Source organism: Bos indicus x Bos taurus, chromosome 17 (assembly GCF_003369695.1).
Source record: "Bos indicus x Bos taurus breed Angus x Brahman F1 hybrid chromosome 17, Bos_hybrid_MaternalHap_v2.0, whole genome shotgun sequence".
In the NCBI taxonomy this organism is placed as follows: Eukaryota; Metazoa; Chordata; class Mammalia; order Artiodactyla; family Bovidae; genus Bos; species Bos indicus x Bos taurus.
Genome location: NC_040092.1, coordinates 20846955 through 20872021, shown reverse-complemented (window position 1 = coordinate 20872021; position 25067 = coordinate 20846955). Strand labels below are relative to the sequence as shown.

Below are 25067 nucleotides of genomic sequence, written 5' to 3'. Positions count from 1 at the left end.
GAACTTCCCTGGCGGTCCAGTGTCTACGACTCCATACTCCCAACTCAGGAGGGCCAAGGTTCAATCCCTGATCAGGGAACTAGATCTCACATGCCATAACTAAAGATCCCATGTGCCACAGCTAAGACCTGGCACAGCCAAATAAATAAAGTACAATATTTTTTAAAAAAGAAGAAGAATGAATGCTGCCCTGGAAGCCCCATTTGGAAAGGACAACTCGTTCTTTTTTTCACCTGGACTCTGCCCTGTATGCCTTGTTCTCTGTTCACTCTAATCTGCATCCTTTCACTGAAATAAACTATAACCATGAGTACAAACTGAACTGAACTGAACTGATGAGTACAAAAGATTTTCTGGGTCCTGTGAGTCATTGTGGCAGATCATTTAATCTGAGGGGGACCCTGGGGACCCCCAACACAGGATTCCATCATCTCTATTCCAACACAGTATGTTCCTTAACATTTTTTCTGTTTTTTCTTTTCTGGCCACACTGTGTGGCATGTGGAATCTTAGTTCCCCAATCAAGGATCAAACCTGAGATCCCTGTATTGGAAGCACAGAGTCTTAACACCTGGACCATCAGGGAAGTCCAACAGGACACATTTCTTGTATGAACTGTGTCAGTTACCCAGACTCATCCGAGGACCTGAAATTCCCATTACCCTACCCAAGAGGAGAAAGAGCCACACGTACTTTGACGGGGAGGTTCTCTATACTCTCAAGGTCCATCTCTTCCTCCTCAAGGCTGATGCGAGGACGATGTATAGAATACGTTCTCAGCTGCAGATTCTTAGCTGCAAAACATGATGCAATGCACAAGATGAAAAGCTTGGAAAATGAGGTTTCTGGTCACCTAGACCAGACCTGCGGAGAAGGCAATGGCACCCCACTCCAGTACTCTTGCCTGGAAAATTCCATGGATGGAGGAGCTTGGTAGGCTGCAGTCCATGGGGTCACTAAGAGTCGGGCACAACTGAGCGACTTCACTTTCAATTTTCACTTTCCACTTTCATGCATTGGAGAAGGAAATGGCAACCCACTCCAGTATTCTTGCCTGGAGAATCCCAGGGACAGAGGAGCCTAGTGGGCTGCCGTCTATGGGGTAGCACAGAGTCGGACATGACTGAAGCGACTTAGCAGCAGCAGCAGCAGACCAGACCTGCATCTTGAACGTTAGTATATTTCACTCAGCGGGTGTGCTATCAAAAAGCTGGGTGTTGGGCCCTACTGGTAGTTCAATAGTAAAGAATCTGCTTGCCAACACAGGAGACACAGGTTAGATTCCTGATCCAGGAAGACCCCACAAGCCACGGAGCCATAAAGACTGTGCCCCGTAACTACTGAACCTGTGCCACAGAGCCTAGGAGCCACAGTTACTAAGCCTAAGAGCCACAGCCATTGAAGCTGGTGCGCCCTAGTGCCTGTTTTCACAAGAGAAGCCACTGCAGGGAGAAGCCTGGTCACCACCACTAGAGAGTAACCCCCACTACTAAATAAAAAAGTAAAATTATATTTTAAAAAATAGCTGGATGTACATTTTTTACAAATGAATCCTACTGCAGCCTTGACTCACATTATACTTGGGAGAATTGTGTTGTGGTTTTGACTGGTCCTCAGTTGGAATTTTAATTTGTGTGTGGGAGTGTATAAGCTTGTTTCAGCTACAGTGTCCAGTGAGTGACTTCTCTGAGATTTTTACTTAGAGGGGGCGCTTTATCCTTAGGATGAGATTATAGTTAACATGTTAGCATCTACTCCTTTTTCACTATAAAACTTGAAACTGCTGGGGGGTGGAAAGAAAACTAACTGGAATGAATGTATGTCTCCGAAGTCTACTGTTATTGATGGGATCTGAACATCTCACAGCCTACCAGTCACAACCCTGAGTTTCCGATGAAGCCCACAGAGAAGGGAGAGCTTTCTCAAACTGTTTGGCTCTTCCTCCAAAAGGCACTGGACAAAGTCCAGGCTTTGGAACGAATCAACATGTGTGGTCCGAACCCTCTCTGCGGTGGGTTTTCTCATCCATAAAATGGGCCAATAATATCTATTGGGGTGAGATTTGGGAGGATTAGATTATAGGTTGGCTGAGTGTCGAGCATGCTGGCTTGCAGAGAAAACAGTCTACAGCTGGGAGAATTAGTATTATCAGAGCAAGAGCAACAGCCCACAGACAAAAATACACCATCGAGGGACTTCCCTGGTGATCCAGTCAGTGGATAAGACTCCATGCTTCCACTCCGGGGGATGAGGGTTCAATCCCTGGTCGGGGAACTAAGATTCTACATGCCATGCAATGCAGCAAAAAAATAAAAAAAGATTAAAAAAAAATACACTGCCAAGTGCACTCAACGCCACAGAGCTATATGCTTAGAAGTGGATAAAATGCTGTTTGATGTTGCATCTGCTTTACCACGATAAAAAGAAAAGAAGAAAATACGCTTGGAAGGAATATTAATTTGCTTTGTTGGAGACTGTCCTAACCCTTCTCTCCAAGCAGCCTCCTCCCTCCCAATTCTTTCCTGATCACGGATTTATTGGTAACAAAGCAGGAGGCCATCAGTAAACACGACTGTGTCGCTCACGACCACTGTCTGTCTTATCAAAACCCAACCTACACAAATCTTAGTAAGAATGGAGGGCCTGTATTTCTAAACTTGTATTCCTCTCCTCTAACACCCCAAATTTTCACTAGAGAGGGGGTTATATTTTGGTTAAAAATAAATTGTTCTGAAAAAATTAAGATGACAATAGGAAACACTGCACATCACCCCAATCCTTTTTCTCCCCTGATTTTATTTTTAATTTTTAAGGGTTTTTTTTTTATTGTTTTTTTCCTTTTGACTGTGGTGAGTCTTTGTTGTTACCGCTTCCTCTAGCTGCAGTGAGCAGGGGCTACTCTTCAGTGTGCAGGCTTCTCACTGGAGAAGCTCCTCTTGTTGAGGAGCACAGACTCTAGACTGTGGGCTTAGTAGTTGTGGCACGCGGGCTTAGTTGCTCCACAGCATGTGGAATCTTCCTGGGCCAGAGATCAAATCCGCGTTCCCTACATTGCAAGGCGGATTCTTAAACACTGGACCACCGGGGAAGCCCAAGATGTTTTCTTTTTAATATTTATTTGCATGTATTTGTTTGGCTGCACTTGGCCTCAGCTGTGGCATGCGGGATCCTCAATCTTCATAAAGTGCCATGCAGGCACTTTAGTACAGCATGTGGGATCTAGTTCCTTGATCAGGGATCAAACCCAGGCCCCCTGCATCGGAAGCTCAGAGTCTTAGCCACTGGACAACCAGGGAAGTCCTTCCCCTCTGACTTTCAAACACTCAGTATCTTGGTAAAGTGCCGCGTCTAACTTCCGCTATTGTAAGGGAAGGTGAGTTACAGGAGAAATGGGGAGGAAATGGGTTGTTGGGCTCTGCTTGCAACGTGATGGTCTGGGGCAGGATTTCAATCTAGGCTCTACCAGTACTTGGGGCTGGGTCCTCCTGTGTCAAGGAAGCACAGTCCTGCCCACACCTTGACCTTGAACTTTTAGCCCCCAGAACTGGGAAAGAAGGCTGTGCTGTTGTTCTAAGCGATCCAGTCTGTGGTCCTTAGTTACGGCAGCCCCGGGTAACTAATAATGAACCTATTAACACCCAGCACTTTCTCCTTGTATAAAACTTCTTACTAAGTCTCAGCTTCACATAAGTAAAAAGCAGAGACTGATTTTAGTCTGGGCAAGCAGACCCCTCCCTCCGGGTGAATGCCCCCCAGTTCCCCTCACTCCCAATTCCATACCTGATGCTCTATCTATCGACTCCACTTTTTGAAACTCTGTCTCTTCTTCCTCTTCTTCCTCTTCAGACAGGCCAGGAATGTCATCATCTTTACAGCCACATAAAGCGAAAGAAGAAAAATAAAACGTAATTGTTTCACCGTGTCAGCCCTGGGGAATCACCACTCTCCTTGGTGCTGAGAGTTGGACTGTGGCCTCGGAAGAGTCTGTTGAAGGCCACAGACTCTCTTGAAGCCCATACCCTATTATGGTCTGTTGAAGGAGGTCACCGAGAGGAGGGACCTCTGCTCAACCCGAGTGCTGCCCTCAGGCAATCAGGAACTGTTAGCCCCTGCCCTGTCCTGGGGATGCCCACCCTGGGAGCCACTTCAAGGATGCACCTGGATAGATGAGCTGTGGTGGGAACCTCAAGGTGCTGTGGGTGCCTAAACCCCGGGAAGGCCTCTCTACAAACTCTTCCGTGCTGGTGAGCAGGCAGTAAACTCATCCAGCCACGCCCAAGACCACCACCTACTGATGAGAGTGGCTGCATCTTTCTCTGATCTCTCCTTGCCCTCCGTGTATGGGGGCGGTTTGCAAACCAACACACAGTCCCATAGAAATATCCCAGTTACTGGAGACAACGTTAAGGGACACAAAAGGAAGACCTGTGCAAATTCTGCAGGAGAGGAAGGTTACATGGGATGATCACATCGTTACAAGCAGCCCAGAAGAAATGTACGTAACCAACACGCACCCAAAAAGAGGCTCAACCCCACTAATTACCACACAAATGTACATTAGAATGAGGACCTGCATCCAATCCCCTTTCATCTAGGGGACTGGTCAAAATTTTCATAATACTCAGTGTTGGCGAGGATGTTGGCAAACAGGCACCCCATCACCGTAGCTGGGTGTGGACTGGCAGGGCCCTTCTGGAGAGCAATGTGGCAGAATCTGCTCAAACCACAAATTCACACATCCACCACACCTCCAGTTCTACTTTTATAAGTCTCTCCCATAAAATAAAGTGTACAAAAGGACATATTGTGTCATTGTGTGTAAAATAAAATACTGTGGCAGGATAAATGTCCATTCGTTAGGGGATAGGTAAATAAAATAGGGTACAACTCTAAAGTTACATAGATCTATAGTTATGGACAAAATTCTCCAAGGTATCTTTGAGGGTGGACAAGTCACAAAATACTATATATAGTATGACCTTATTTATGATTTTAAGAGCTCTCTCTATACAATGTATGTTATCATTGCTCCAGGTGATCTTCCCAACCCAGGGATCAGACCCAGGTCTCCTGAATTGCAGGCTGATTCTTTACCAGCTGAGCCACTAGGGAAGCCCAAGAAAACTGGAGTGCGTAGCCTATCCCTTCTCCAGCAGATCTTTACAACCCAGGAATTGAACCAGGGTCTCCTGCATGGCAGGTGGATTCTCTACCAGCTGAGCTACCAAGGAAGCCTTATCATTATATACATATCATTATATAGAAAGATAAAGATGATAATGATGTTGAATATAGATAGATAAATTGATTCTAGAAAAGACCTGGCAGGATGTACAGCAAGCCACCAATAATGGTTACCTATAGGAGTGGGATGCACTTTCCAGGTGGCTCAGTGGTAAAGAATCCACCTGCCAAACAGGACATGTGGGCCTGATCCCTGGGTTGGGAGATCCCCCTGGAGAAGAAAATGGCAACCCACTCCAGTATCCTTTTTTTTGTTTTTGTTTTCACTCTAGTATTCTTACCTAGGAAATCCCATGGACAGAGGATCCTGGCAGGCTACAGTCCATGGGGTCGCAAAGAGTCAGACATGACTAAGCAACTAAACAGCAACAACAGAGGAATGGGAGCAGGGTCTAGGGGCGACTGAGGGCTCATCTTTCACTCTCTATGTTTCAAAGTTCTACGTTATGTGAATTTTTAAGAGAACATCTTCCAGTAATACTTGCTGGAAATATTCATTACTTAATAGTGTGCAACTTTTAGATTACTGCATAACTTTGCAATTTCTAAAAATTACTGTGTAAAAATGCAAGCAAGTTATTAAGTGATCTGGACAGTATGATTCCATTTTGTTATTTCAAGAAACAACACATGTTTAGCTATTAGAACAGCATCTTGAACTAGATGCTGCTGGTCTAGACACCCCTCTTTCCTCATGACCAGCATCTATTTGTCTCCATCCAAACAATTTTTAACTAAGAGCAGAGAGTTTTGACTCCATAAAGCAGTGGTCCCTAACCTTTTTAGCACCAGGGACTGGTTTCATAGAAGACAATTTTTCCCACAGATGTGGTGAGGGGGCTGATTATGGGATGATTCAAGCAAGTTACATTTATTATGCAGTCACTGATCTGACAGGGGGCAGAGCTCAGGCAGTCAATATGAGTGATGGGGAACGGCTGTAAATACAGATGAAGACTCACTCACTACGCCTCTGCTCACCTCCTGCTGTGCAGCCTGGTCCCTAACAGGCTCAGGCGTTGAGGACCACTGCCATAAAGGATCCAATAAAACTGTCCAAGGGTCTTTGTGAGCATGCAGGCTTAATGAGCAGAAGGGGAGTGACAGTGTGAGACCTGAGCTGAGGAGAGGTCCTCTCTCCCCACCTCTGCCCAGGACCCAGCATCCAATACCATCGTAGTATCTCCAGGAGCAGTAACTTTGAGTTTCCAGGAACAGCATCCTCAGCAGGGAATATATTTGCATTCTCAACATGTGATGACAAGAAGAAGATCCAGAAAAGGAGGGGAAGAATGCTGGGGAAGTGGGCAGGGGTTGTAAAGACAGACCAGAAACAGACATAGCTCTTGGGGGATTTCTGAGCACCCTTTGCAGGAAGTAAGCAGGCGAACCCTCTGAAGAGAGTAAAATCTGCTTCTGCATAGAAGAGGGACATCCTGCCAGGAGGCAATGGGCTAAACATGTGTGAGTATATACAGCACAACAGACAGTCATCAAACTATGAACAGAAGCCCTCAGAGGTCACAAGAAGTCCACGTTGCATAAGTCACATCCATTTCTTAGGGTCTTAGGATATATATATATATATACACATATATATATATATATATATATATATATACACACACACACACGTATTTTTAAGGATATATATAGAATACTTAAAATTTATGCTTATATATATATTTTTAACTACATAAAATCAAAGTTACTGAACTTTGTGGTACATGTGAAATAGTCAATCCTGTTCATTTATCTTTGTATCCATAATTTGACTTGGTGATAATGAAAAAGTCTAAATTTGAGGTCCTATTATAATGAAACATCCAGATCCAAAGGTCTGCCAGGGAAGAAGGGGGCGGATAATAAGTTGGATTCCAAATGTTATGAGACTCTCTCTCTGGGCATCATTTACAATTCATTATTACTGTTTATTTGTGGGCTTGGGTTTTTCTAGTGAGGATGTGTGTTATTTTGTGTGAAGAGGGTATACTTAAAATATATGAATGTGACTACTACTCTTCAAGAAAATAAAAAGTGCTGTGTGACTCTGCCTTCCCACCCAGTGGAAGGCCCTGCAGGGGATCCAGAAAGTCTCCTGAAGATGTGACACTAGCACATTGATGTTAATGAGACGTGTGTGTGCTGCTAAGTCGCTTCAGTTGTGTCCAACTCTTTGTGACTCCATGGACGGTAGCCCACCAGGCTCCTGTGTCCATGGGATTCTCCAGGCAAGAATACCAGGGTGGGCTGCCATTTCCTTCTCCAGAGGATCTTCCCAACCCAGGGATCAAACCTGCATCTCTTGAGGCTCCTGCTTTGCAGACAGATTCTTTACCACTGAGCCACCAGGGAACCCCTTGGTTAATGAGACACATCATACAAACCCAGTCCATGACAACTGCACTGATGCCGATACTCCTGCTGGGAGAGAACCTGCGTGTTTCTCAGTCTCCTTCCCCAACAAGCACCTCTCTAAGTGTCCCCTGCCCTCTGTCTTGTCTCCCCCTGTCCCCACCCCTAAGCCCTCTCCATGTCCCAGGGCTGGAACAGCCTCCTCCATGGAGTTCTGGGCATCAGTCACTGTTACTATCTTTATTTGAAATGCTCAATTGTTCAACATAAACGTTTACATCTGCTGTAATGTTTTAACACCTTGTTTTGATGTTACAAGTGCCGGGGGGGAGTCTAGGAAGATAGGAAGGGGTGCTCTTCTCCACCAAGGTGGACCTTGTCATCATCTGGCAGAGTGAGCCTGACGTGTCCCTCTCAGCCCCTGGGCCACTTCTCCATCCATCTACTGCATGCCATTGGACAGTGATTCATATTTTTATGAATATTATGTGACCTGTGGGGATGAGTTCGTTGACCTTCTATGTGCCATGGCTAGCCCATCTGTAAAATGGGATAATACACCCACTGGCCATGAGCTTGAGTAGACTCCAGGGAGTTGGTGACGGACAGGGAGGCCTGGCGTTCTGCAGTCCATGGGGTCGCAAAGAGTCGGACACGACTGAGGGACTGAACTGGGTACTTCCCAGGTGGCCCTAGTGGTAAAAAACGCTCCTGCCAATCAATGCAGGAGACACAAGAGACGCGGGTGCATTCCCTGGGTCGGGAAGATCTCCTGGAGAAGGGCACTGGCAACCCACTCCGGTATTCCTGCCTGGAGAATCCCATGGACAGAGCAGTCTGGCGGGCTACAGTTCATGGGGTCGCAGAGAGTCTGGGCACAACTGAAGCGACTTAGCACGCACGCCTATGTGTTAGGAACTGTACCTGGTACTGATGCAGTGATAAGTGTTTGCTGTGATTACTTATCTAAGCGGGCTTGTCCGGTTCACCTAAGTGCCTGGACTGTGCCTGGACAGGGTGGGCGGCAATGAGCATTTGCGGACTGCCCGGGAGGCCAAAAGTGGCGGGTGGCCGGGGATCTGCCTTCCTGGCCGGAGTGATGGGAACGAACAGGGCCGAAGAGGGCACGGCGGGAAGGCGGCCGAGGGGCTCACCGATCTCCACCTCCACCTCCTCGGGCACCACCTTGCGGTAGAAGAAAAGAGTCGAGGCGCCCTCCTCGTCGCTGGTCTGGTTCAGGAAGTGTAGGATGAGCTCCTCGGCCTTGCCGTCGTTGTGGTTTAGCAGCTCCTCGAAGAGCTGAGGGTCTGTGATGCCGAAGGCGTTGTACACACGGTCGCGCATCCACAGCACTCGCAGGTCATCCATGGCGCGGCAGGACTGACCACAGCTCCGCGCTCAGTGAGCTGAGTGCCGGGCGGGCGTCCGTGGCAACGGCGCCCCTAGCAACGGGCGCCCCGGCAACGGCCGCCGCTGGCGCGGGGGAACACAGCCCGGGGCCCCAGTCCCTACGTGCGCCAGTACCGGAGCCCAGAGCTCACAGAGGCGCGAACCGAGACTCGGAAAGGTGGCGCTGAGCCCCTGGGGGAGGGCCGGGGCGCCCCAGCCTGCGCGTGGAGGGTGGTCGGGGCTCTTCTCCCAGATGGGCGCCCCCTTCCTTCTGGGAGGACCGAGGTGAGCAGGGCGGCGGCATGCAAGGAGATTGAAAGACTTCGGCGAGGGCCAGTCTCAGCCGCGGAGGGTCTGCAGGCCTGGAAGTGAGCCAGGAGCCTTGTAGGTGCTGGATGTGCAAGGCCTCCTGCTTTTCCACCGCCAGCCTGTCCTGGAACATCCCGCCCGCACTGCCAAGAAAACGGGCAAAACAGGTGACAGAGATGGCCTAGGCATCTCGGAGGTGGTATAGGCAAAATTGGACGCAAGGCAAAAGGACTTCAGTCTGAGCCCTCGGTCGCTAGGGATCAAAGGGCGTCAGAAGAGCAAATATATAGCGAAGATTTCCAAGAAGGGGCAAGTTCCTTCTGGTTGTACCAGGGTCAGGGAGCCGGGAGCCCCAAGAAGGGAAACTGGCTACAGGATCAAAGGCTTTGTAGCCAAGCCAAAGCATAATAAAACAAAACACCCGCTGTCTCAAAAATAGATACATTTATTTTTCATTAGTAAAGGGAAGCTGAATACTGACAGGAAGATGCAAATGTGTCCTTTCATGCATTTGTGGATCTTATAACTTGTTCAGTCCTTTCCCCTCACAGAATTGAGCCCCTAGATTCAGAATCGGGCTGAATCCAGCCTTCTTACTGGATTTTCCCATCAAGGAACAAGTGGAATGTTCTAAGTATTAAAATTCTAAACCAAAGTTCAGCCTGGGTGTTGAAAAATTTTCACTCCAAACTGTCTTATTTTCATCATCTTGAACTAAGATTTCCTGCTGAAGATACACCAGATGGCATGCAAGCAAACCTGGCTTTAAATTTAATAAGGTTGTTTGTAAATGCAGGCTGAGGAACAGCTGATGTTGTTATTTCTTGTCCAAAATGAATTAGGCCCTAAAGTGTCTGAATTTTTAATTCGTAGACATAAAAGTTACTTAATGCTATACACAATCTATGCCTTATTAAACTACTGCAGAATGAAAACTGAGATCAGAGTGTTGTTATAAAATACTCATTCCATAAATGAGGACTGAGGAGTTTTCAGTGAAAGGTGAGTCCCCTCAAAGTCTTACTCATGATGAATGGCCAGTCCAAGGCTCAGCATGACCTCCAACAAACCCTCTTTGCACTTCTTGATTCAGCACAATCACACCACTGCAAGGACCCTCTTCATCCTTGCAGGGCAAAATCAACCTCTATTTTACTGAAGAAATCCCTTGGATTTTTATTTCACAATGAACAGCTGAATGGAAAGTGGAGAATGTGGCAGTAGTGACATTTCGAGTTAGCGAAATAAACAGATACTTGGCATCATCCAGACAATTGACTGTTTTTCCTCTGGAAGTTTGCTATCACAGGAACGAAGTTACATCTTAACAACCGTATACATAATACTTCTACCAAATCACTTGCAAACAAAAGAGCAACAGCTCTAGTAACATGATAGAACCAGTAACTATATAAAGAAAGAAAATGTACCCTGAAGCCTACAAGATGTCATCAAACTCTTAATTCTTGAGAGTTCTTTCACAAAAATTAGAACTAACAATTTGTGTTTAATAATACCATTACATTCTACAGAACTACTACATAGGTTTCAACCGAAAAGTGACTCTTCACTCTGTTCTATGCCCTGATAAAGGTAAAGGGGTCCCCCTGACAACTGCCAGTGGGGGGTGGAAAAGAATTCTGGCAGATCCTGTAGGTTTCCTGTTTACTAGTCAGTTAACAGTGCCCTGAAATTGTTGGTTTCCTAAAAACGAATTAGTTATCTTATTACAATAAACCCCTGGAGTAAAATAATAAAAATAAGAACCTGTGAGGGACAAGTCTGAGCCTGCAAGGCATTAACCACATTTTGTATTCATCCACCAGAAGTATCCAACCTTATATCTTTCTGGGGAAACTTAACATTGAGAGAAGAATCATTTTTAAGTTTTATCAGCATCATTTTGTTTGATATTTTAAGATAAGGGACAACATCTCATGGAGGAGTAGCATGGCATCTTGACTACAATTAAAAAGGTTTAATGTTAGAGTCACAGTTACGTCATGATGTTCGGTTCATGCCCCTCAGCAAACAGGCCTTGAAATCACCTGAAGAGATAACACTTAAATTCAGGGCCACCATGATCTTAGCTTGTAATGAAAGTCCCAAACTCTCTCCTAGCAGTGAGGGTGAAGGAGATAAGCAGGTCTCTTCATGTGAATTACTCAAAATGTTAAGAAAGGGAAAACACCGCAGGTTTCTTTTTGAAAATAAATATCTAAAACCCGTTACAGTAAAATATGAAAAATGAACATAACATAAAAATACAGGACAGATCAAAATGTTCAACTGGACTGACTCAAATGTCAAGTGAAAAGATGAATTTAAACTGAAGATTATACACAATGGCTTAGTAAGAATTGGTTTTCAACTGATCTTAGTAGTTTTAAAAAGTTTAACTCTAAGTGCCTTTATCAGACATTTATTTAGAATTAGTCTGAAAGTGGAACATCATAATTATACTGTTCTCAAGGACAGGTGCAACCTCTTCATGGTAAAATATCTTAATTTATATTTTATTATAAAAATATACAAAATACTACTTTTTACCTTTCCTTCTTCACTCAGTATAAACCCTTTTTGGTTCAGGAACATCAGCCAACTAAATTCAAATCATATCCATATTATGTCTTCTAAAGTCACACTGGATTTTAAGGCTCAGTACACAGTTTATCTTCTCAAATATACAATTATCATAATTGGTTTTATGTAAGAATAACAGGATAAAAGTCTTTAAAAAAATATACAAGTGGGATAACCATTGTGTTGCATGTTATTTTATCCCATTTTCTCCAATTATTAAAACAAGACAAAACTGTACAAATAATTCTACTTGTAATTCTAGATCGCATACAATGAAAAAGTTTGCATACTTTTAATTAAGCAAAATATAATAAATGTGAATCTTCTGATTATCCATCATTAAATTTTTTAAAACTACTTAGCTTCAGCTGTTGGAAAATATTATCTGACAACTTCAGGTGACAGAATAACTCTGGATTTTTTTTTTTTAATAAAATGAAAAGGAATCAAATATCTAAGACTATGTTCAATTCACCATTCAAAATTGGCTTCTCTCTCCCACGCCTGTATTTTTAAAAACAACCATAACTTTTGCATGAACTTACATTTGCTCATCATAAAAATGGAAAGAAATTTATATATCTGAAATTGAGAAAGTTTACAAAATACTTAACATATGAGGAAGAGGTATATCTTACAGATTTGGCTGTCTCATAAGGCAATTAATGAAGTTGGAATTTTTCCTATCAATTTAACATAAGGAATTCTACAACATGATAATTCTCCATAAATCTGAAAGCTTGTTGGATACTTCAATATGATCACGCCAGGTCATCACTGAACTTCGAAGAAAGTAATCTGAATGAAAAAGGAACAAATTTGGTGCCTGCACCAACGTAGAATTTGTTCTGAAATTCTACCCTAAAAAAAAAAAAAAGTATTAACGAAAGATTCTGAATAACATTTCCTACATTTCTTAAAACAACATTTACTAAGTTAAAAAAAAGTTCCTGTATTTCCAAACGTGCTTCATTCCATACATGCTCTTGGCACAAATACTTTCACTGAGATAAAACACACACACACACTGACCCTTTGTTGGCTTTCCCATGAAAGAAATGCTGACACCTCATGTTACCTGCCACTCTATGGACATTCACACGAGAATTAGGAACCTCTCTCTCCTCGTAACTGGACACACAATCTGATATATATTGTAAAACATTAAGAAATATGGCTTACAATGAGATAAAGTAACCTGTCAGACCCAAAGGGAGTTGAAAATATTAAATACACATAATTATTCACCAAATATAAACTTGCTTTTTACATGTCAGGGACAATACCTCAGAAACAAAATAGAATTTTAACTCAGGGGATCAGAATACAGATCTCAGTACTGGCAAGGAAAGAACTAGCCTAAATAATGTAGGTACACATACATATTACCGGAAATGTTCTACGTGTATATATATTGGGGGGGGGGGGGGCGGTTACTGTCTTAAATATCAGTTCTGAAGCTCAATTCCAAGCTCACCAGTGGAGGCGGATGGCGTGAAGAAATGCAGAAAGCCCTTCCATGATCAAAAGGATGAAAATCGTCAATACTGCAAAGAAAGCGATCACTGGGAGCAGCACCAAGACCCCGTAGGCTGTGTCTACCCGGAGGCCGACGTGCATCAGCATGGCCCACAGGACCTCAGACAACTCTGCGTGGGAAGCATTTTGCAGAGTTAACCTCTGTTGACCTTCAGTGAGTCACTTCCATTAGCCAGCTAGACTGAGTTTCCTTCTGAGAAATTTTGAATTGTTATCTCTAAAATAAATATACACCCATAAAAGATATAATCTGCTCTTCACATAAAAGTTACGTGAGCAACCTGATCATCTCAAATGTGGAGGATGACTTGACATTCCAGAGAAATCAGAGGTCTGCCTGCCTGCCAAGGAGAGATCTTGATCCAGATGGGGGTCTGGTTGGCTCGGTCCCAGTACAGCCCTGGATCAGGCAGTGGGAAGCTGGGCATCAGTCCTGACTCGGCCACTAACTGGTCAGGCAGGTGATCCAGCGCCAGCACCGAACCTCACTGGGCCTTAGTCTCCTCCTCTGCAATAGAAGATGGTGGACCACAGCGCCCCCTCCAACCAGAAAAGTCTCAACTTGCGGCTATGCTTATAAAAATATCAGTGTGCCAACCAGCAAAAGAACACCTCTATCACCTGGTGATTTTCAAAAGTACAGATAGTCTTTGCACAACAGAGCAGGGGCAGAACAGTGACCAGCGAAAGCATCCTTAATGGTCAATGGAGAAAATGACAGTTGTTCCAGGACCTTTCAAAATGACTGTCAAAACATTAAAACACTCTCTTATTCTTGGTTATAAATGCACAAGGAAATGAAAAAAAGAGCAAATCTATCTTTTAAACATTAGAAATACTGAGTATTAAATTGTTTGGTGGGTTTGGTAAGAACTTATCAAGGGTGATTTGAACAGCCTTCTTCTCATGTGACCTGGGAGAGCCAGGCACCTGGACACAGAGCAAGCCTTCTCCCTAATACCTAGCAAGCTGTCCTACTCTTTTCCAAGTTGGAATCAGCTTCTACAGTGTCCTTTGCGCCTTCCAAGTCCTGAACTACCTCCTGGAGCTTCGGCAGCATCACTTCTGGGACACCAGCATCTTCCGTACATTACTAAGTTCCTCTGGCTGCAAATTTCACCTCTCGAACAGCAGCAGTGTCACACCCCCACGTCAGTTCTTTCTCCTAAACTCCTGTTACATTCCGTTTGCGTTTCACTTCCAACATATCACCGTTTGTTTCTTTGGTGCATTTTTTCATCTTTGTTGGCCAATTCCCTCAGTTCACGGATCCACTTTTAAATGCCAGGTAAGTTTACCACTGGCCTACAAGGAGGCAAGCCCACCATGCACTTTGCTGTCTGGGCACGAACTGAGAAGCAGGTTCAGGGACCAACGGGGAAAATGACAGTTGCTCTGGGACCTTTCCAAATTATCAGAACATGAAAACACTCTCTTATTCTTGTTTATAAATGCATGAGGAAATGAAAAAGCACAGGGACCAACCACAACAGGCTCTGAAGAAGTGATGTCGCTGGTCTCTGGTCATGATGTGCTGTGTATTATTTACATAGTGACTTGTAGGCTAAAAGGCCAGCAGTGAAGCCTGCGCTTTGTACCCATATACTCAGATTTTATTGTAGAAACTGAAATTTCAACCGTGTTTTGGGGCAGCTGGAGAGACTTAAGTAAATGGAGGTAACTGAAATCCATGCATCACCAGAGCATGCAAAAGGAGGACTATCTGTAATCAAAACTATTCATCAGCATTGTCTCAGGACTTGCTTGACATAACTAGACCATCACACTTGGTGAGGCAGGGCTGAATTAAAATAACAGTAAAAACAAAAATAATAATGGTCAGAACAGAGGGAGTAAAATGCTTATGCCAGAGGTTCCTAAGCCTTCTCGGTCCTGAAAACAACTTGTGTCCCAGTGATTTTTTTCACAGCACCCTGAAGTCAAAAGAAATACCCAGGAGACCAGGGCAGTAAGTAGTCAAGTCCAAACAACCTAACAGTCCCCATTCTATCATAGACAGGGCCCTTTCCATCAAAATTTTTAGTGTCCCACAGTGCCCGCATGAGTTAACTGAGGTGCTGAAGGGTGTCTTGGCCCAGAGTTTGGGAACTGCAGGTCAAACCAGAAACTTACGTGCGTGAGCCAAACTGAGTGCCCAGAGCCTCAGGTACGAAGCAGTGTTAGAGATGCATCCCAGACAGTACTCGATGGAATGAATTATTTGGGTCATTAATATTTCTCCAAAATCAAACTACGAGAGATGACACAACCTGGTTAGATTCTGTACACGACATGCACGACGGTGACAGGCCTGGCTTCTGGAACGCTGCTGAGGACGTGCTAGAGCGTGAGGGGCACGGAGCCACGAGATCCCAGTTCTGCTCACAGCTCTGCCGCTACCCAGCTTTCGATCTACGGAGCTCCCACTCCCGTCCCCAGGATTGACCCCACAGGTGAGCTGGAGGCACTGGACCAGAACTCCGGACTCACAACCACCATGGCCCTCAGACAGCCCAATGAGGTTCTTGAGCTACTCTTAGTAATTATAAAACGTACCATGAAAAACCAGACATCCACCAACTACAAGAGGAGAAGACTGTGAATGTACATGTGTTTAATGGATAAGAGCATCTTAATACGAGTCTGAGAACGAGAAACTAGAAAAAGAGTCCCTAACAGTGAAAAGACTGTAGAACACTGGGGAAGACGCCTCTCACATTCTTCCAGGTCTGCTTTTTGTTTTTTTATGACCTTAGAAAGTTAATTATTAACTGTCTCAAATTAAAGCACTAAATTACTTAATAATTACAAAAGGCTGACTGTAAGAAATCTTGTTTAGTCCTCATTGAACAACCAAAAAAGTTTCCAAGAAAATAAAGTAGACGAGAGCAGCAGACATGCTGGTTTTGTCCGCCAGGACTGGGCTTCCCTTCCTTGGGAGGGAACGCTTCTTCTCCCATCTCACCCTGGATCCATAGCCAGTCATTATTAGCTAAAATGTGCCCCCTCCTAAAGTCGTACGTTGAAGCCCTAATCCTCAGTATGAGTATGTTTGGAGATGGGGCCTTTAAGGAGGTAATTAGGGTTAAATGAGGTCATAAGGTTGGGGCCTGATCCAGTAGGACTGATGTCTTTATAAGAAGAGACAACAGGAGATGCATGCACAGCAGTAAGGCCATGTGGGGACACAGCCACAGAGAGAAGCCCCAGGAGAAACTGACCCTGCCAACACCTTGACCTTGGACATCTGGCCTCCAAAACCGTGAGAAAGAAATTTCTTCAGTTCAAGCCCCCGAGTGTGGTTGTGGCAGCCCGTGCAGACAACTACAGGAGTCACTGGTTTGGGGATGGCGAGTGACGCCAGCCAGGCCGATCACAGCACTTCCTTAGGATTCTTCCTCATGCTAAGAGTGGTTTTCTCTGATTGAAAGACTGAAGAAAATGAGCCCAGTGCACGTTGTGGCTACAGTTCCCATATCGTGGGGCCAACTGGCTTCAGAATGTGAAGCAAACTTAAGAAGAAAACCCAAGCCAGACTTGCTGGGATTGGAATCCAGAGCCTCACCAGCCTGAGGCCCACTGTCCCCACATCCTGACCTGCGCCAGCAGTATCCCCCTGAAGCCAGTGTGAACAGGGTCTCTTTCTTACAACTATGGAGAAGTTCTCATGGAGATGAGAATCTTCTGAAAGTAATGTTCACAGCACCTTAAGTCATTTAATATCACAACTTGTGATGTTAACACTATAAATCCCATTGTAAGACTGAGAACCACAAAATGTTAACCCCAAATCCTTATGATGACAATTCTATGAAGAGAATAGTATTTGGAAAGCTTTGAGGAACGGTTGTTTTGCTTTGGGTTTTGATGTTTAAGATGATTACTATCAATGAATAGAAACAGAGTCACAGATAGAGGAAATAAATGTATGGTTACCAAGGGACAGTGAGGGAAGGGATAAACTGGGATATTGGGATTGACATATACACACTACTATATACAAAACAGACAACTAATAAGGACCTCCTGTATACCACAGGGAACTCTACTCAGTACTCTGTGATGACCTATACGGGAAAAGAATCTAAATGGATACATATAAAGGAAGCTGAGCACCAAAGAATTAATGCTTTTGAACTGTGGTGTTTGAGAAGACTCTTGAGAGTCCTTGGACTGCAAGGAGATCAAACCAGTCAATCCTAAAGGAAATCAGTCCTGAATATTCATTGGAAAGACTGATGCTGAAGCTGAAGCTCCAATATTTTGGCCACCTGATGCAAAGAGCTGACTCAATGGAAAACACCCTGATGCTAGGAAAGCTTGAAGGTAGGATAAGGGGACAGCAGAGGACGAGAGGTTGGATGGCATCACTGACTCGATGGACACGAGTTTGAGCAACTCTGGGAGTTGGTGATGGACAGGGAAGCCTGGCGTCCTGCAGTCCATGTGGTCGCAAAGAGTCAGACAAAACTGAGCGACTGAACCGAACTGGTATGTGTATGTATAACTGATTCACTTTGCCATACACCTGAAATTAACGATGGTAAGTCAATTAGACTAGTAAAAATTAAAAAAAAAAAAAGTGATTGTTATCACTCTCGTTGTGACGATCATCTCTGTGCAAGCCTGGCTCCTCACATCAACAACAGTAACTGAAAAGGTTACCTCTTCACACGTCACTTCTCTACATCCATCTTCCATTTGGTTGTTCCCCTCTTCTATGTCTTGGCCTCCCAGTAAAGAAACTTCTTCCTCGCTATCTTTCCTTACAAGTGTGTAGCCACTCTAAAAACAACCCAAAGAAAACAGAGTCAGTGCCTTTAAAATTGCAAGGTTGTGACAACATCAAAGTTAGAACCCCTTCGACTCTGTTAAAGATTCAGCTCTTCAGGAATAAAAAGCCCTTTAAAAGAAAACGAGCATATTATACCCACTAGGATGGCTGTTGTAAAAAAAAAACAAGAGCATAAGTAAGCATTGATTATGGTGTGGAGGAACTCCTGTGCATTGCTGACGGGAACATAAAATGGTGCAGCCACTGTGGAACAGTTCAGTGGCTCCCCAAAGCATTAAATAAAGAACGATCATTTCTAGCATATACCCAAAAGAACCGAAAGCTAAAGACTCCAATAGATATTTATATGCCCACATTCAGAGCAGCACTGTTCACAACAGCTAAAAGGTGAAAGTAACTCAAGTGCCCATTCATGGATGAACCGAGAAGCAAAATGTAGTCACATGATGGAATATTATTCAGCCTTAAAAAGGAAGGGTCCTCTGTGGTGGTCTGGTGGTTAAGACTCCATCTGCCAATGCAAGGGGTACAGGTTCAATCCCTGGTCAGGGAACAAAGATCCCACATACTATGGAGTCAAAAAGTGGGGGGGAAAAAAGGAAGGAAATTCTTTCTCTTCCTTTTTTATTTTTTGGCACCACATAGCTTGTGGGATCTTAGTTCCTCATCCAGGAATTGTACCCAGGCAAGTCTCAGCAGTGAGCACAGAGTCCCAACCACTGGACCGCCAGGGAATTCCCAGGAAGGAAATTCAGACACAGGTTACAACATGGATCAATCTTGAGGACATTATGCTAAAATAAAAGGAGAATATTACCTGAATCCACTTGTATGAGATACCTAAAGCAGTCAAATTCATACACACATAAAGTAGAAGGGTAGTTGCCAAGGGCTGGGGAGAGGAAATGGGGAATTAGTGTTCATGGATATGAAGTCTCAGTTTAGGAAGATGGAAGAGTTCTGGAGATGGGTGGGAGGCGGATGCACAGTGTGAAATACTTAATGCCAGTGTGTACTTGGGGTGCACACTGAACTGTGCGCCTGAAATGGTTACGATGGAAAATTTACACCACGTGTATTTTACCACAATATTTCCCCCACCCCAGCCCCAGAATTTTTTAAAAAAAGAAATATAGACAAACAAGAAAACAGTCTGAAAAGAAACTCAACAAATGGTTAACACTGTTTATAACTGTATAGGAAAACTTCAAGGCACTATTTTCTGTATTTTCCAAATTTCCTTTAATTATGTTACTTAAAAAAGCACCTTAAAAAATGAAGAGGCAAGAATAAGGAAGAAAAACACTTTAGTTATGACCAGCATCACTGAAAGATTTTAGTGCAAGCTCCTGCTAGGTTTGGGGTTCATTAAAGGGGGACCAGTTTCCCACGCGCAGATTGCAGGTTCCTGGCACCACACGTTTGCAGAACAGCCAACACCAGAGTGCTCAGTGAGGGAAGCTTTAGCTTTTAAATCAAAGCCTGGATCCCATGGAAGGTGTTTTGTTTTTTTCCAAATCTATTTATTTCTTTGGCTGCACTGCACAGCAAGCAGGACCTTAGTTCCCTGACTGGGGATTGAACCAATGCCCGCCGCAGAGGAAGCGTGGAGTCTTAGCCACTGGAATTCCCGGAAGGTGTTTTCCTTACAAAACTTTTCACAGCTAAAAACAGACTTTGCTCACCATCAACGAACGTGCATCCGAGCTCACACTTACCCTGCCAACCCCAAAACAACTGCGCCCCCTGTGCAGCCACAGCAGAAAGAGTGGTTTTCCCAAGAAAAGCACGGGGACTGACAACACGGTGATGAGCAGCAGCAGCCTCTGGACATGCTCCTGTTGGTGCAGACGGGGAGGAAGCCGGTTAACACGCAAAGACCTACCAAGTGTCACTGGGACGCTGAAACCAGTGACAACCAAGTAGAATGTCTATCAGCAAGAACGTAAAGTAAATGCAAGCTACATTATATTTGTCAGAGGGTCTCTACCTTTTGTTTCTTAAACTCATAGCTGATATGGGTGGCATCACACAAATGTGCATCTATATAGAAAAGTCATTTCTGGAGAGAACCATGTGCCATAGTCCAACTGCCAGTTCTCTGAAAGCCTGGCTGAATCAGAAACTGATTTTAAAGAAACTGGAGGGGCTTCCCCTGGTGGCTCAGTGGTATTATTTAAATATAAATAAATCAATCAAAGTATTCAAAAAGAAAAAAACTGGAAAAAGAAAAGAAAAAACTGGAAAGACAGATGGATGAGCAGTACTCGGGAACCCTCCCTAACACATTCTTTCCCCACCACTTTTGACAGCTAAGGAGTGGCAGCAAGTTTGGATTACAGTCTGACCAGAGCCCCGGAGACAGCACTCATGGCAGAATGACACACCCCTGTGATAAGAGAGAAACAGAAAGCCGCTCAGTGTCTGGGAGGCCATGGGAATCACCTTTAATCATTCTACTGATCGAAACAAAAAGGTTCTCATGAGGACTTCCCTTGAGTTCCTAAGAATGGGGGAAGAAAAAAAAAAATATTGTTTACCTGCCCTGGGTAAAGACCACCTGTGTCACTAGCCAGGAACAAAAACATGCTAATAAATTCAATCAGAATGCTAGGAGCAGTTCTGGAGGTTTCAGCTGAATAAACCAGCCACTTATAGATGATCATAAATATAAGGTATCCAAAGATGCAGAGCATGAAGAGCAGTTCTGGTATGGAAACCAGACAAATATTGAACTTCTTCCTGAAATGCCTAGGGCAAAAAACAGAATTGATTAACCCATGAACAAATGTTTTAACATTTATTTATTTGGTTGCGCCAGGTCTTAGCGGCAGCAGGCAGCTGTACTAAGATAAAAAGTAAAGAGTAAATTAAATCTTAAATTCTCCATGACAAAGCCCATCTCAGAATCACATCATCTGTGTTATGACCCAGATATAATCACAAAAAGATGTGAGGACAGGAGAGAAGACTAGTCTTTCCCTTTCAGATTCAATTAGAAGAAAAAAGACATCATCTCTTACTTCTAATATACCAGCTGTAAGAAACAAACCAAAAGTTTTTGATTTATAAAACCAAAAAGAATATGACAAAAATCACCTCTGGAAATAAATGTGAATGAACATGCTGCATGTCTCCCTCACTTGAACATAAACTCCATGAGGGTGAAAACTTTTTTCTGATCTCACTGTTCAACCCCTAACAGTGCCAGGCACAGTCTATATGCTCAACAAATATTTGCTGAATCAAAGAAGCTGCCAAAAAACTGATCATCAAAACAGGATCATATGAATACAACATACCCCCATACTGGCTGCCTTTAAGATCTAGGCAATCTATCAACAAGCAAAGTTTAAGAAATATTAGTACCAAAAACGTGGCTTATAAATATTGGTTTAAAAAAAAATCTGTACTTACAAGTGGTTAAATATTCCCAGAATGACTCCAAAAGTCATGTGAGTAATCCCTAAAATCACAGACATCTTCATTTTGAAAGAGTTTAGAAAAGTGAGACGATTGGTGGCTAAGTTCCAAATCTAAAGACAAAACGAAACAGCAAAAAAGAAAACTTAACTTCCTTCAACTGCCTTAGAATGCAAGTGCTATTCCCTAAGGCAACCGTGGTCAAGCTTTTTCAAGTTTCCTATCATATTAAGACTTGAGGCAACAATATTCAATTATGTACATTATGTTTAGAGACAAGAATAAACAATTAGGAGAGAGCATCCCTTGGAGAGCTCAGATAAGGGGATGATAGACTCCTGTCAGTGGGTTTTTTCATTACTGTATCACCTCCCTCCAAACCGATTCTGACGCGGCTTTATTCACTTGGCTGCGCCCAGTTCTAGCTGCAGCATGCAGGCTCTGTACTCGCGGCTGTGAACTCAGCTGTGGCAGGCGAGATCTAGTTCCCGGGTCAGGGACTGAACCCAGGTCCCCTGCATCAGGATGGCAGAGTCTGAGACACTGGACCACCAAGGAAGTCCCTTGAGGTAGTTTCTAAGCTCTTCTCTTAAGGCTGAGATTCCTCGAGAAGAACCCTGAGTCTAGAGAGACGCTGCCTGGGCCTCAGAAGCAGCCGCCTGCCGAGCCCCATGGCGGGGCGGGCAGGTGGGACAGCCCCAGCCCCAGAGCCAGTGCCTCTCTTTCCTTCTCCCCACACTTTTCCCCTTTCAAACAACCACCTCAATAAGCACCATGATAAGCTTAAGCTCCCTTTCCCATTCTAGAATTGCACACTATTTCTTTCTAAAACAAAAGATAAAAAAATAATTAACATGCACAAAGAAGAAAAGGAAGCAGCAGCACGTTTCGTGGCACTTTTTACTAGAATCAAGGGGGTCAGGGAGTAGGACAGACTGTAACCCAGCTCTCCGTGGACTTGTACTCAGGCACTGATCCTGCTTCTCAAATGGACTGTCAGCTTCATCTGCACACCAGCCTGACTCGGAATACCCGGTGAGCCTCTGTCATCCAGACAGAAACCCCCGAGAACCAGCCCCTCAGGTAAAACCACCTGAACCGTGCTCAACCGTCTGTGAAACCTCTGTGACAGTTCAAACGAGGTGATTCTGGGAATTCCTGGTGGTCCAGTGATCAGGGCTCTGAGGTCCTACTGCTAAGGGCAAGTGCTGCATCCCTGGTCAGGGAACTAAGGCCTGACCTTAGTTCCTAAGGGAATAAGCCACACAGAGTGGTCAAAACTAAAAACATTTTTCCTTGAAAAATTAGTGGTGGTACTAGCGAGAAACTTATGGAGAAGGCAATGGCACCCCACTCCAGTACTCTTGCCTGGAAAATCCCATAGACGGAGAAGCCTGGTAGGCTACAGTCCACGGGGTTGCTAGAAGTTGGACACGACTGAGCAACTTCACTTTCACTTTTCACTTTCATGCATTGGAGAAGGAAATGGCAACCCACTCCAGTGTTCCTGCCTGGAGAATCCCAGGGATGGCAGAGCCTGGTGGGCTGCCGTCTATGGGGTCGCACAGAGTCGGACACGACTGAAGAGACTTAGCAGCAGCAGCAGCAGCAAGAAACTTGAGATATTAAGGGGAGGAGTATACTCACAGGATCAATGCCGAAAGGGTAAGGGCCGCGGAACACTCCGGGAACACTGGGATCCAACTGCAACACGCTGTGGTGCCTGACGATGCTGTCACTGTAACACAAAAGAGGGGTGAGGGCCTCCTGTGATGGCGAGGGAGCCTCAGAGTGACGCCCTCCACCTTAGACACCATCTGGCCGCTGGGCAGACACTCACTTCCAAAGCACCATCTTCCTCTGCTCCTCTGGGCTGTGACTGGAGCTGTACATGGCAGACACGTTCCACCTGGAGCCGAAGAGGTTGACTGACTTGGAAAAGCAGTCGTTGTAGATGAGGCCCGTGTATACTGAGAACAGCCCCATCAGCAGGAGGATATAGCGACCATTGAAGAACATCCGCATGATCTGTGGGGAGCGAAGTGCGGTGAGTGAGACAGGACCACGGGGAACAGGAGCTGAAGTTCCGCTCCTCTCCAGACTGCTCACAGTCAAGCTCATGGGGACTTCCCTGGCAGTCCAGTGGCTAAGACTTTGCACTCCTAGTGCAGGGGACCCGAGTTTGATCCCTGGTCAGGGAACTCGATCCCACATGCTGCAACTAAGATCCAACACAGCCAAATAAATAAACACTTTAAAAATATATATGTATAAATAAAAATCAAGTTCATGGTACAGAACTTCCCATCACACAACAATGAAGACCCACCCCACCTAGGTCTCAGTCAGGTGGGTTACGGTTATTGCCAAAAATGAAACATTTTTAAATTTTTACCTCTTGTGACTGATTTAGTCTGGGATGATTTTCGTTTAACACCAACAGGAGGGCAAATAAGAACATCACAAAACCATGTCCAAAGTCTCCAAACATCACGGCAAATAAAAAGGGGAAAGTGATGATGGTGAAGAGAGCTGCAGGAAAAGCAAGAGATTTCTGATTGGCAGCAGAGGCAGAAATTTCTAGTTAATGCAAACACGACCGAATATAATGATCTTGACTTTCTCCCAAATTCTCAAGAGAGAATTTACAGGTTAAAAAGAACACTTCAGGGACTTCCCTGGTGGTCCAGTGATTAAGACTGCATGCTTCCAATGCAGGGGCACGGGTTTAATCCCGGGCTGGGGAAGTATGATTCCACATGCCACCAGGCATGTTCAAAATAAAATAAACAGCTTATACTAAATAACAAAACAGCTACTAGTGAGCCTATTCTTCCAAATGTCTGTTACATTCTCATGGGGGAAAAAAGCAGCAGTGATGCACAGAATGTATAAAATATAAAGACTAGCAAATGCAGGCTTCCGACCTGGGTTCACCTCTTGGTAGCTCCCGACCCCGTAGGCATCCACAATGTTCTGAAAGCCCTCGGTGAATTTGTTGGTGCGGATCAGGGTTGGGGGAGTTTCTTTAGTTGGGATTGTGTTCATGAATGAGGGGATCGTACCACCGCTCTCTCTCTTTCACATGAAAAAAAGAAAAAAAGAAAAAGTTACCACCCAAGAGCTCTTTCAACAAATCTTGGTGGCCTGCTATGACGAGGCCCTGTGCAGGGCCACGTGGGGAAGTACTGATCACCACCCGCCAGGAGGTCCAAGTACGCCAGGAGTGACAGGAGGAACTGGGGGAGCCTCCCGGGATGGGCAGGGAGGGTGCGCCTGGGGGCTGCAGTCTTACAGAAGGAAGAATCTAGCAAGCCTGAGTGGTGGAAGTGGGCAGTGATGAGTGTAACAGAAATAAAACAAAATGTTGCCATATTGACATTCTGATTTATTCTTCCCTATATTTCATTTTTATTAGGTAATATTGCAG

At 44.5% G+C, this 25067-nt stretch overlaps 2 protein-coding genes across 2 annotated transcripts in view; both read right to left on the bottom strand.

Annotated features, from left to right (window-relative positions):
- DNAH10 (dynein axonemal heavy chain 10) overlaps nt 1-9137 on the bottom strand; it is a 156587-nt gene extending 147450 nt beyond the window's left edge. Inside the window, exons 1-3 of the mRNA XM_027567005.1 lie at nt 8754-9137; nt 3781-3867; nt 694-794 (exon numbers count right to left, since the gene is read on the bottom strand). Of these exons, the coding sequence (XP_027422806.1) occupies nt 694-794; nt 3781-3867; nt 8754-8967 (402 nt within the window). The 5' untranslated portion in view covers nt 8968-9137. The remainder of the gene's footprint in view (nt 1-693; nt 795-3780; nt 3868-8753) is intronic.
- A 585-nt stretch (nt 9138-9722) lies between these two features.
- ATP6V0A2 (ATPase H+ transporting V0 subunit a2) overlaps nt 9723-25067 on the bottom strand; it is a 41313-nt gene continuing 25968 nt past the window's right edge. The window contains exons 10-20 of the mRNA XM_027567004.1: nt 24565-24715; nt 24033-24169; nt 23478-23665; nt 23285-23375; nt 21632-21750; nt 20755-20965; nt 19933-20052; nt 18085-18204; nt 15553-15670; nt 13358-13529; nt 9723-12741 (exon numbers count right to left, since the gene is read on the bottom strand). Coding sequence (XP_027422805.1) covers nt 12642-12741; nt 13358-13529; nt 15553-15670; nt 18085-18204; nt 19933-20052; nt 20755-20965; nt 21632-21750; nt 23285-23375; nt 23478-23665; nt 24033-24169; nt 24565-24715 — 1527 coding nt within the window. The 3' untranslated portion in view covers nt 9723-12641. The remainder of the gene's footprint in view (nt 12742-13357; nt 13530-15552; nt 15671-18084; nt 18205-19932; nt 20053-20754; nt 20966-21631; nt 21751-23284; nt 23376-23477; nt 23666-24032; nt 24170-24564; nt 24716-25067) is intronic.